This window comes from Malaclemys terrapin, chromosome 7 (assembly GCF_027887155.1).
Source record: "Malaclemys terrapin pileata isolate rMalTer1 chromosome 7, rMalTer1.hap1, whole genome shotgun sequence".
NCBI lineage: Eukaryota > Metazoa > Chordata > Testudines > Emydidae > Malaclemys > Malaclemys terrapin.
Genome location: NC_071511.1, coordinates 97,173,134 through 97,186,224, shown reverse-complemented (window position 1 = coordinate 97,186,224; position 13,091 = coordinate 97,173,134). Strand labels below are relative to the sequence as shown.

The following is a 13,091-nucleotide window of genomic DNA, read 5'->3' as shown; positions in this document are numbered from 1 at the left end:
TTTCTAAGAAAATCCACTTCTATAAATTTGACCTAATTTCGTAGTGTAGACATACCCTCAGTTTTCTCTTTTCCAGACTAAACAAACCCAATTTTTTCAATCTTCCTCATAAGTCATGTTTTCTAGACCTTTAATAATTTTTGTTACTCTTCTCTGAACTTTCTCCAATTTGTCCACATCATTCCTGAAATGTGGCATCCAGAACTGGACACAATACTCCAGTTGAGGCCTAATCAGCGCAGAGTAGAGCAGAAGAATTACTTCTCATGACTTGCTTACAACACTCCTGTTAATACATCCCAGAATTATGTTTGTTCGGGTTCTTTTGCAACAGTGTTACACTGTTGACTCATATTTAGCTTGTGGTCCACTATGACCCCTAGATCCCTTTCCACAGTTCTCCTTCCTAGGCAGTGATTTCCCATTTTGTATGTGTGCAACTGATTGTTCCCTCCTAAGTGGAGTACTTTGCATTTGTCCTTATTGAATTTAATCCTATTTACTTCAGACCATTTCTACAGTTTGTCCAGACCATTTTGAATTATCCTATCCTCTAAAGCACTTGCAAACCCTCCCATCTTGGTATCGTCCACAAATTTTATAAGTGTACCCTCTATGCCGTTATCTAAAGCATTGATGAAGATATTGAACAGAATCTTACCCAGAACTGATTCCTGCAGGACCCCACTCGTTATGCCCTTTCCAGCATGATTGTGCACCACTGATGATTACTCTCTGGGAACAGTTTTCCAACCAGTTATGCATCCACCTTATAATAGCTCCATCTAGGTTGCATTTCCCTAGGTTGCATTATGAAAAGGTCATGCGAGACAGCATCAAAAGCTTTACTGAGGTCAAGATATACCACGTCTACCACTTCCCCCCATCCACAAGGCTTGTTACCCTGTCAAAGAAAGCTATCAGGTTGGTTTGACAAGATTTGTTCTGGTCAAATCCAGGCTGACTGTTACTTACCACCTTATTATCTTCTAGATGTTTGCAAATTGATTATGCGCTCCATTATCTTTCCAGGTACAGAAGTTAAGCTGATTGGTCTGTAATTCTCCAGGTTCTCCTTATTTCCCTTTTTATAGATTGGCACTATATTTGCCCTTTTCCAGTCTTCTGGAATCTCTCCCGTCTGCCATGACTTTTCAAAGATAATCGCTAATGGTTCAGATATCTCCTCAGTCAGCTCCCTGAGTATTCTAGGATGCATTTCATCAGGCCCTTGAAGATGACTTGAAGATGTTTAAGTAATTTTTAACTTGTTCTTTCCCTATTTTAGCCTCTGATCCTACCTCATTTTCACTGGCATTCACTATGTTAGACGTCCAATCACTACCAACCTTCTTGGTGACAACCAAAACAAAGAAGTCATTAAGCAGCTCTGCCATTTCCAATTTTCTGTTATTGTTTTTCCCCCTTCATTGAGTAAGAGGCCTACCCTGTCTTTGGCCTTCCTCTTGCTTCTAATGTATTTGTAGAAATGATAAATAATGTATCCTGAAGGTACACATGCAGCTCTTCCTTTTGCTCACACACATTGGAGGGTGAAAAACAGATCTTTTCATATTATAATCTGTCACACACCTCAAAGTAATCCACACAGGTCCTCATACCACAAACATACCTTTTCCAAGCATGCCCAACTACTGCCTGGGTTTAGTGTAGGTGTATCTAAAGCACTGACTGCTCTTGGAGTGTATCCAAGTAATTCCTATTGGTCATCGCCAGCTCCAGGGGAACAGAGGGAAGGTGGCATGAGCAACTTTTTCCCCCTTTTTGGCCTTTAATAGTGTTAGACAGAATCCTGTGGCTGAGGGTGAGTGGTTTGTCAAAGGAGCTGAAGAGCTTTTACATTTTAGCAACTGTGTGATTGGCAGACTAAAGGTAGGTAGGTAGGTAGGTGTGTGTGTGTGTTAGTTAACAAGGCATATCAGGGCACCGCTGAAACAGGGCAGAGTTAAATTTGCCATGGACAACCTTGCCTGTGTATTTCCTGGTATTCAGAAATTTTAGTTTTACTCAATTTAACATTCTGCAAGAGGATGATATATCACCAAACAACCTTAATTCTGCATTAATGGGATTTTTACCACTGAATTTCTTAGTTTGTTGAACAGAAAAGATATATTATTGGCAGGAATTAGTAGTCATTTAGCAATTGTATTTATTCCCCTCAATTTGCATACATAGCCAAATCAGACATCCCCAGGTCATGGTGTGCAACTTGCTCTCCAGCAAATTTCTGCAATCTCATGATCCAGGAATCAACCAGAATCCACACACTGAAAACCCTGGCAGAGCACACAGGACACACCATAGTAATCTGCCCCAGAATCAGGAAGTAGCCACGCCTCCACCTCTCAGGCTAGTAAAATACAGATTTTTCTTAAGCTGCCAATCCAAATGTCAACCTTTAAACAGAGGTCATGATGCAACCTTAACTCTAGCTGCGCTGCCATGCCACTATAATAGATGTGCTGAATGCCACTAACAGCAAGAATAAGAAAAGCATTCATAATTATTTAACTCATTTAGCTTTAAGCTACCTGCCCTTCTATCTCAGTGATTATTACTGTTCCTGAACACCCACACACACACACTCCTTCCCCACGCCCCCAATAGAATATTTGTTGACTCCAACCACTGATAACTAATCTTGCACTAAGGTCAGGTCCACACTATATCTCTCTGCTGGCATAACTATGTTGGTCAGGGGCAAGAAGAGGTATGACTCCTAACTGACACAGTATTCCTATACTGGTAAAGCACTCCTAGTGTGGACACGGCCTAAGATGGTAGTGACAGTATGATCTCCTTCAAAACCCTGCTCAAGTATGGTCCTGGCCATTTTAAGCTGCTTTGATAAGGAATGTTTATAGCCTTACTCCATCCCACAGACGAACTGTATTACCCGCTCATTACCTCAAAGTGGTCATTATTTTCCCAATCTATCCATGAGCACTTTCAGATTTGACTGCCTGGCTAAACACTATAAATAGAAGATACTGGGTGAGTTTTTTGACTCAAAGAGCCAGTATGAGATTGCATATAAATTATGTTTAAATTTGATCATCATAATGGACTTAAGAAACTGTCAGTTCTCCAATTACCCCCAGAGACAGTTCAACTGAAATCTCCGTTGGGGAGTTCTCGGATTCAAAGTGTGATTATTTTGGCAGGGTATAGGGATGTTTCTACTTGGACTATTTATTCATGGTGCACCTTACAGCAGTAGGATAGTCTGTTATTTGTGACTAAACAAATAGAAATAGAGTTCTGTATTTGTCAGGAATGCTTAAATTAGATATCTGCAGTTAACAGTAAAACAAACACATTAAATAGACTTAACAGCAAATCATACAAGAAATTTCAAAATTAAACAAAAAACAAGTTTTATGCTTCTATTTACTTCAGCACAGAGGGCTTACAAAGGCCCACCCAACCGTTTACACCCCAATCTAGTCCTTAACACGGGACTTAAACATAGTTTGGGGACCTTCTGCAAGCTTTAGACTTTGTGGTGAATTTAATTCAAAGAAAAGACTCAGGTGAAGGAAATACATCTCTTCACTTATTTTGGAAATATTTATAAAACATATGCATAACTTTTGCAAGTCTTTGTTTATGAACATTTGTATGTACTGCTAAATTTTCAACAATTCCACAATTTACATAATAAAAATATGTATGATAATCATTCTATTTAGTATACTTAGACCATCCAACTGGATTATATATCCTGTTCATATATGTTTAAACCAGGCTTGAAAGGGTCCATTATCATCATTAGTAAAATCAATAAGACATAACACCTACTGTAGAACACCAACTCTCAAAGGGATTCAGTATGAGGTAAGAAGTATTATACTTGTATTTCCCTTCTCCTTAAAAAAAAAAGAAAAGAAAAGAAAAAAAAGGAAGAAGACAGCATGTTTCTTTTCTGAAGAAACAAGTTACCTGTTTCTATGGATAATTATAAAAGTAGAATACGTTCAACTACTTAGAAAGCAAGAGTTTGCATAAAAAACTCAATGATATTTATTGCTGTTCCATTTGGGAACTAACGTTTATACAGAACACTCACTTCAGTAACCACTATATTTCATATGCATCCGAAGAAGTGGGCTGTAGTCCTCGAAAGCTCATGCTCTAATAAATCTATTAGTCTCTAAGGTGCCACAAGTACTCCTGTTCTTTTTGCGGATACAGACTAACACGGCTGCTACTCTGAAACCGGTCACTATTTTACAGGAATTTATCCTGTATTCATATTTATTTTATAAAAATTAAATATTCAATTAAAATTAGTACTTGCACTATCACAATTATAATGCTATCACACAGAAGACTGCAATCAGTGCATTGAAATGTCTAAGTTAAAAATAATTAACACACATGCTCCCCAAGACCAATATTCATGTCAAAGCACAGCAGCAGGTATTTCAGATTGTTTCCTCCCCTCTACACATTTGAGCAGCTCTCTCAATAGTGGTTTTAGTCATATTCACCTCAAAATATAACTATTTCCGTGTGTGTGTGTGTGTGTGTGTGTGTGTGTGTGTGTGTGTGTGTGTGTCACACAAGGGCTTCACCTTGGACTATAAGAAGCTTGGAAGTTTGTTGTACATTTCCATACACAGTGGCCCTTTGTTCCAGGTTGCAGATATGTGATAAAGCAGAACTCTATATTTTCCCTAACAGGATCCATATTGTTTTACCTCTTCAGTGCATGTTTAAGAATAACCACAAGCAATTACTTTAAGTATTTCCCTGTGATCAAATGACTGAGTAAGTATTCACATGCTCAGCTCTGTAATACACTTTGGTGGCTCTTAGCACCTTCCCCTACTTATTATGATAGAAGATATCATGTTTGTTCTTAGAACCCAAACAGCTTTCATATCAGATTTTAACAGTTTTTTCTGAAGTTTCCACTTCTAGATTTAACATTAATATTGCACCCATTGACTAACAACATCTGTCATAATTAATCTTAACCTTTTTATTTTCTAAACCAAACCAAAGCACTAGTTCTCAAATGAAGACTAACTAGGTCCATCCCATTATTCAGGATTTGAATTTCAAAACATTCAGTACAGCCTTATTTAAGTGGAGGTGGGTTTTTTTAATTCGGAAAATATGTTTTCATCCTCTCTGAACCTTAATTGAAGAAATTTTGAAGCAATTTGGTGGGGATGCCACACCAAAATAAAATAAACACCTTGAGTCAGAGACCAAGCATAGAAAAATTCAGCAAGATTTGAACACATGAAAACAGGAGACTATAATGGAAACAGTTGTACAACCTTAACTGTAGTAGACAGACATTACCAGGTGCCCAATAAAGTACACACAGCAGATGTAAAAGAAGTGTTCCATTATCGATCATACTAAGAAAATTTGTATTAGCTGAGTGATTATAATGTAATATCCACAAATTTAAGTTTCTATTGATTCAACAATAAGTTACGATTTAATACACACTCCACGTTTTAGTTTACCGCTCCTCTCTACAAATATACATACACACACACACAATTATATTGTGTGTGTATGTGTATTTATATATACACATATATAAACTATAAGAACATGTAAAAAAATATTACTCATGTCAAAAATTCGTTATAGACACAAACTACTTACTGTTAAGAGCCATAATATTATCTGTTCCTGGATGATGGAAGTTTATTCCCATACGCCCTACAAAGTAAACAGAGATTATTTATTAATATCACATCACACACACAAAAAGGCTAAAATTCGGTATCTTATTTTGAAACTGAATGAATTCCAAAGTTAAATACTGCCATTGCAACAGGTCATGTTATTTGTAATTTCAGTCTGCCAGAATGAACATCTAGGTGAACGTAGATTTAAAATATAGAATATATAAAATGGAAGTATAAAAAGTTAAAATACTGTAGATCAAGCAACAAAGCAACTGGAAGAATAAAGCAGACAGTAATAATGATTTTCTAAGAACTCTCTCAATTTGCCTTATGCTTTATACAAGAGACAGAACTTCATTACTCAAGCTTGTATTTACACTTCACTGAAACTTCATCTTTTAGGTTAGCCTTCAAAGTAAATAGCATAAGTGACCAAATCATTTTAGAAACCCTACAAAATTGCAATGCCAACAAGGAGTTCAGTGTTTTCCATGATAGTTTCCACACAATACTGAGTTTTTCTCTGGATATTCCAATCACTAGAGATTGCAAGGAAGAATCAAAGTAGTGATACTTGTCCCCAGAGAGAGAGGGTCCACAAAAAGTCAGCCTTGACTTCAAAGAGCAAGAAATAGAAGTTAGCTCTACTTCTGTTAAGATTAATCTTCATCTTCACTTAGAGATTATCTGATTAATGAAATATTATAACATGCCCTGGGGAAATAACATTGAAAACTTTATTATAGGACTTTCTGAACCAAAAATCCCAGTCAACCGAAAGCTATTATGTGATCTTTTTCCATGCTACATGAAAGAGAAAAAAAAGAAATCAGGAATAGCAATTACATCCACTTATAATCAACTTTACTAATGGACTCTTGACTAAGAGTATTGTGGTTCAGTCCATGTTCTGATGTTGCCCTTAGAATTGTGATTAAGTCAGGAAGAGCTAGGTAAAAGGCTAATATTTATCGCCTGGTGGGGGGGAAAAACCTGATATATTAGGATTTGAAACTGAGAGCTCAAGACCTACTCTGCTAAAGGAACAATATAGCCAACTAGTTTCTTTATTATAGATGTCCCTCCCCACTCCTACCCAACGATTCTCAAGATAAAATTAAAACCTCACTCTGTTTTTAGAAAGTGTACCCTGAAAGAAGAATGGAGGACAATCTGTCTGTTTCTCCTTCTCCGATATTTTCAGTTTCTACCTAGAAATGAAAGCCTTCAATCTGAAATCACAGAAGACTATCGTCTTATAATTACTACTCTTAGTGCACAGATGCAACATTCTGATTCAAGACACTTATGACTTGACTAAGCATTTAAGAAAAAACAAATTTTTCATAATTAATCATTTAAATTAATTTGGAAAAGCTACAGTAAATAAAGCTACATAACACCACAATAGTATAAAGAAAGAGGCGGCACTTCACTTTTTTTGGTAGGGAGTGGCAACACAGAATTTTCACTTTATTTTCCAAATTCCTGAGTCAAAAGTTCTTAGAAGCTCTCCATTAAACTACTTCAGACTCTCCAATTGGAGACAAACTACTAAAGTTCACAGCGTATTATTATGTTAACCCGACGCTGCAGAAACACTGGCACAGCCATTATTTTAGTTAGTGTAAGAATATGAAAAATACTTCTATATTCTTGTCAAAGTTATTACAGTACCCTTTAAGTACATTTATTAGTACAAGGTTACAAATGTTACACAAATACCAATCTCTGCCAAACAATACAAGAATTAATTATAGTTATTAGTACTGCAAACCAATTATTTAATTTTTACAATTATGTTTTCAGTTGAAAAAACTGATAATGTTATAAAGAAACTAGAAATTCCAATGCTGATGCAGGAGGTTTGGGTTTTCTCTCCCCCCTTTCCTCCCCCGCCACCTCTGTTTTTTCTTTGCCAAAGCTGAAATTCTGCTGTTTAACAAGCTACAAAAATAGAATCAAATGTGAGACATCTGGTTATTTTTTTCAGGCAGTCACTATGCCAGGTGCTGCCTGCATGACATTTTGTCACCTGCCCTTGGCCTGCTATTTTTAAGTTTTCTTTTCAGCTATCTTTCAAGAGTAGCAAAAATGTAGGTTGTACAAGCAAGGAGATATACATGCATTTACTGAGCTAAGTGACCTTGTGGGAAAATTCTCATCATGCCAGTTGAAGCCCCCACACCCAAAAAATAATAATTTAATTGCCTTAATAAACAGCAAAATAGTGGAAAATTCACTCTTGTATTAATACCATATTAAATATGGGTGATCTAATAAGAATCTATCCCATACAGCTTTGAAAAGACTCCAATAGTGAGTGCCCATTGTATTGCATTAACTGCAAAATATATTAGTATATTATATGGCAAATTACTCAGTGTAAAAATAGTAGGCCAAAAACAGATGATGAAATGTCACATAAGCATTTCAGCATCAAAGTTTTAATTTTTTGCTATGTACTTAAGTTTATCTTATGCCAAAGTTTTCTGTATAAATCTGCCATCTGAAACCAGGAACATGTTTCAAGGAGAAGATTGTGTTAAAAAGTAGGTATGACTGATTTGGAAAGTCATCAGTTTTGGAGATCAAGTATTATACTTGCACTCCTAAAGAACTATACCACATACCCAGTTATCGTGTCAATACCATGGAATACCAAAACAGCTCCTCTTATTAATTAACTTTGAAAGCAACAGGCAGAAATGCAGCAAGAGAAGTCTGGAACAAAAGATGCTAGGAGTTGAAAATTAGGCATGGACACTCACGTCTCATTCATGTCACATAAAAAAAGTCTTCTGAAAACTATTTAATCAATATTTGTACTCAAGTCACACCTGCCATTTTCAGTTTGCTAGTCTTAGTTTCACACTTATCTGTATAGTTTCAATTATGTACTTTGCTAGTACATCTGTAATTGGTATATTTAGGCTGCAAAAATTTTATCTGTCTCCATTACGAAAAGCTTATTCAGAGATTGACAATCTTTCCCATGTCACGTGACGTTGCTTAGAGCACAAAGAGGGCTCCTCCCATAGCCCCCTCCCCTCCCCTCATCTATTCTGAGCTGCTCTCTGCAAGTCCTCTGAGTTTTCCCTTTCTAAGGACTGTGGATTCTTTTAGTTGGCCCTTTTTACATGTTCCTCCAGCTGCCCAAAGGGACTCCTTCCATGACAGACACTCTGGCATCATTCTTGACACATCCCAGATATTTCCATATTCTTTTCTGGATAACTATGTAGATAAGGAGTTGAACTCTGATGAATCTTGGCATTTGTTATAAATTTATTCCACGTAATACCGGTATTTCCCTGAGGCATTTGCCTTTGAATGCATTTAGACATTTGTCTATACCATTTGTGTTTTTCCAGCTTTCACGTCCATATGTTAAGGTGGAAATAACATTTGAGTTGAAGATTCATAGTTTGGTCTTTAAGTTGTAGATTTTCAATGAACAAATCTTTTTAAGCTGATGAATGCATCTATTGCCAATTCCTAAATATTATTTCTTCTGGATATCTCTACTATCTTGCACTATCTACTATCTTGCACTAGTAAGGTATGTGAATTGACTCACCTCTTCTATTTCTTTGCCTTCTGAGGGCTTGTCTATACTTACCGCGCTGGTTCGGCGGCAGGCAATCGAACTTCTGGGTTCGATTTATCGCGTCTAGTCTGGACGCAATAAATCGAACTCAGAAGTGCTCCCCGTCGACTCCGGTAATCCTGCTCGCCGCAAGGAGTACGCGGAGTCGACGGGGGAGCCTGCCTGCCGGGTCTGGACGGGGGTAAGTTCGAACTAAGGTATGTCGACTTCAGCTACGTTATTCACGTAGCTGAAGTTGCGTACCTTAGTTCGATTTGGGGGTTTAGTGTAGACCAAGGCTAAGAATACTTGAGTTGGGGTTTTCTGGGTTTCTCATTAGATTTGTTTTTTCACAACTAATTAACCCAATTTTTCTTGCAATGCTGGTCTTTTGGTCTGCTTGCATGTTAGTTGAGCTGTCAATTAGAAGAGATGTCAGCAAAATCTTAATCTTCTAGTGTACTGTTACTGAACCACATAATGTCTGCATGGTATCCAGCTACACTTTTTCTCATAATGAAGTCAATGCCAAACAGAGAGGTGGGCGAAAGCATCCTTTTTGACACTAGTATCTATATTAAACTATTCACTCAAGTCTGCATGTACTTTAACCATGCATGCTGTATCTTGCTATGAAGGTCTTGATATTTTTGTTGGCATACCAGGACACTTCCTGAGTGAATTGTGACGGATACCGTCAAATACTTTAATACATTTATGATTAATTGTTTCTGTCATTTAATGCTCTTTGATGATTATTCTTAAGGTGAAAATCTGGTCAACACATGATTTTCTAGGTAAAAATTCAGGCTGCTCCTCCCTTAGCTTTGCCTCAACTACGTGTTTTTTTTCTGCTTAAGATGATACACTCCCTTCAGTGACAGAAAAAGCCTTCTGCAATAACACCTCACCAGTTATTGCAGTTACTTGTGTCATCTTTCTTTGGTATCTGACTACAGTATAATGATTTTTTCCATTGTTCTAGAGGCTTTTTCCTAGTCCCATGCTTTGCTGAAAAGTTCAGTGATTTTATCAATGGTTTCATCCTCACATGCTTTCAACACTTCTCTAGTGACTTGGTCTGCAGCTTTCCCAGATTTTAAAACTTTCACTTTTTTGCTTGTGATATGAGATGTTACAATGTCTAATTCTGGCTATTTAAATTCTTTGACAAAGTTAACGGTTTCTTGTGGAGTTAGAGTGCTTGCCCATCGGTCTCTGCTCTTTTTCTGTTAGAGTCTTTCCTTGTTTATCCTTAACATAGAATTATAGAATCATAGCATATCAGGGTTGGAAGGGATCTCAGGAGATCATCTAGTCCAACCCCCTGCTCAAAGCAAGACCTAACCCCCAACTAACATGGCCCCCAAGCTAATGTAAACTTGCCGTTTAGAGCCTTGTTGAGTTGGTAAAGTGTTTTATCACCACCTCTTTCAGTAGGCACTCCAGCGTCTTTGACATTGTTGTCTATGTATTTCCTCTTACCTCTTCTTGTGCTACTTTACATGTCTTTATCCTTTATTTCATACAGATTTTTGCCAATGCTTTTTTCTGGAGTATTTTTGAGGAGCTAATGTTTGCTTTAACTTGTTTCCTTTTTTTCCCCCCCACAGAGTTCAACATACCTGCAAAAAGCACCATGACACATTAATGTTGACTTTTTGTGATGGATCTAAGTCTTGTACCATCTGAAATCTGTTTTTCAGTTCAATTTGAAATTGCTACTGTAATGTCCTGTCTAGTAGGCTTTTGCTGTCCGTTTTCTTGGTTCTTTTGGTGGTTTTGTTTTTCTTAAGTTTGATCTTCAAGCTTGACACACATCAGCTCCTTTGTATGCCCACAGGGCAGATCTAAATTTACTTCCAGCACACTGTTGAGTCAATCTGGTTCCTGGTTACTCCCTCTAAGGAATTCCATTTTACTGCCAATTAGGATCCTTGATACTAAGCACAGTTCTATCAGTCTTTCACCATTCTGATTTTGGCAACTAAAGCCATGCTTTCCCATTGCTTTCTCCTCTCTCTTATCACCCCCACACACTGCATTGACGTCCCCCATTACTAAACAGATGCCATGTTTGAGAAAATTGTCAGAGTTTGAAGGCAAAATGTACAACTGACTTTTTAATATCATCATCGTAGTTATTTGTTGGTGCAAATATTGTTTGCAGTGTTATTGTAGTCATGATGGTCCCAGGATATGAGAGAGACAAGATGGTTGAAGTAATATATTTTTATAGGACCAATTTCTGAATGGTATGTAGTGGTCAGAGGATTATAGACGGTGAGTCCTCTGGGGATGATGTTTTGTTTCTTGCATTTGCTCAGGAAGTAGAGCTCACTGTTAAGTTTGGCTTCCTTCTCAATGTTGTGGAGTTTCCATTATTTCCATTCCAATAATATTGCCATTTTCATTTATTGTGTTTGAAACATAGCTTTGAGAGATCAGTTGTTAATTAGGTCCCACTGTATAAGTTATTTTTCTGCTTTGCAAGTCATAATTAAAGCTACTCCTTCAGAGTAACAACCATTTTGATTCCCTGCATATATTAAGACTATTTTCATTTTTGAATTTTTTTCAGCTCCTGGAATCAACAATTGCTTATTCCAAGAATTTGGAGATTATATTCATACATTTCCTCCATCACCTGCATGGGTTTGGTGTTAGAACCATTGGTCTAATGTTCCAGAAACCTACTTTCATAGTTTGTTTCAGCTTTAGTAAAAAAACTTCTCAGAGTCTTGGCTTCCTGGTGGCTTTCACCAAGACTCTCAATTCTTATTAAGCAAGAGTCCATCACTTTGTCATGATGTTTGCTGGAATGGCTATCTTGCTTTATTTCTGTATTTTAACTTTTTTTTTTTTAAATGAGCACAGGTTGTTGGCCTATCACTCAACCCCCAACCTTGAGGAAGAAAGGACTGCATTTTGTCTGATCCCTACCCTTTGACCTGCCAGTTTAGGTTATCCTAACAGGAGTAAGAACCCCTGTCAGCATAGCTCTCAGAGTAATTGTTGATTCTAGTTACAAATTATAAGAGGACACAATAGTCACACTAGTTACAAATTAAGACTGGCAGCAGGCTCTCTTGTCAATTTCAACATCACATTTGGACAGTACTGTACAATGGATCTCCACACCTTAAGAGCTGTAAAAAGTAGAATTTCTTACATTCATAAAATGCGGCCTCATATGCATCAATTCATTTTGTTCAATAAAGTTAGTACATAATATTATACTATGTATTCAATTAACGTTGTAATACATTACATTCAGAAGGAATGGATAAAAATGATGGCTAAAATTTGATTTCATGACCAATGCTAAATTTATCTTGAAAGCTTCAACATTCGTATTACATAATAGTGATTAATGTAGTTGCCAATACTATAAAAGGGTCCTAAATATGTTTGCATTTGTAAGCCTTCTTAGGACAGTGTTAGATAAGAAAAAGTTTTGGTAAAGAAACCTGCGTACCACCTGTTCTTCCTGGTTAAAACTAGGATTTTTTTAGTTTACAATTGTCTAAACAAGAATCTATTTTGATTTATCCCATCCCAATGACAGTTGCTTCTTATTTCCTTGGAGTTCATCCAATTTGAAATCAGAAGCCATGTCCCTTAGTAGTAGTGCTCTGCAAAGCCATATTTAAAACTTTGATTTGATTTCCAATCCCAAATCAACTGCTCGCCAGAGAAGCAATGGTTGGGAGTAATATAGAAGTGGCACTCAGCCATGGAGAGTGCCTTTATCCTTTTAGCAGGATGAAATTGAAAACCTGACCAGATACCTTTCAAAACCACTTTTTCAGCTGGAAGAA

The 13,091-nt window shown here is 37.0% G+C and overlaps 1 protein-coding gene across 6 annotated transcripts in view; it reads right to left on the bottom strand.

Annotated features, from left to right (window-relative positions):
- The window catches only part of CPEB3 (cytoplasmic polyadenylation element binding protein 3), a 186,505-nt gene that overhangs the window by 99,344 nt on the left and 74,070 nt on the right, over positions 1–13,091 (bottom strand). For all 6 annotated transcript variants that reach the window (XM_054034807.1, XM_054034812.1, XM_054034809.1 and 3 more), the window contains exon 4: positions 5,656–5,712. In XM_054034807.1, the coding sequence (XP_053890782.1) occupies positions 5,656–5,712 (57 nt within the window). The remainder of the gene's footprint in view (positions 1–5,655; positions 5,713–13,091) is intronic.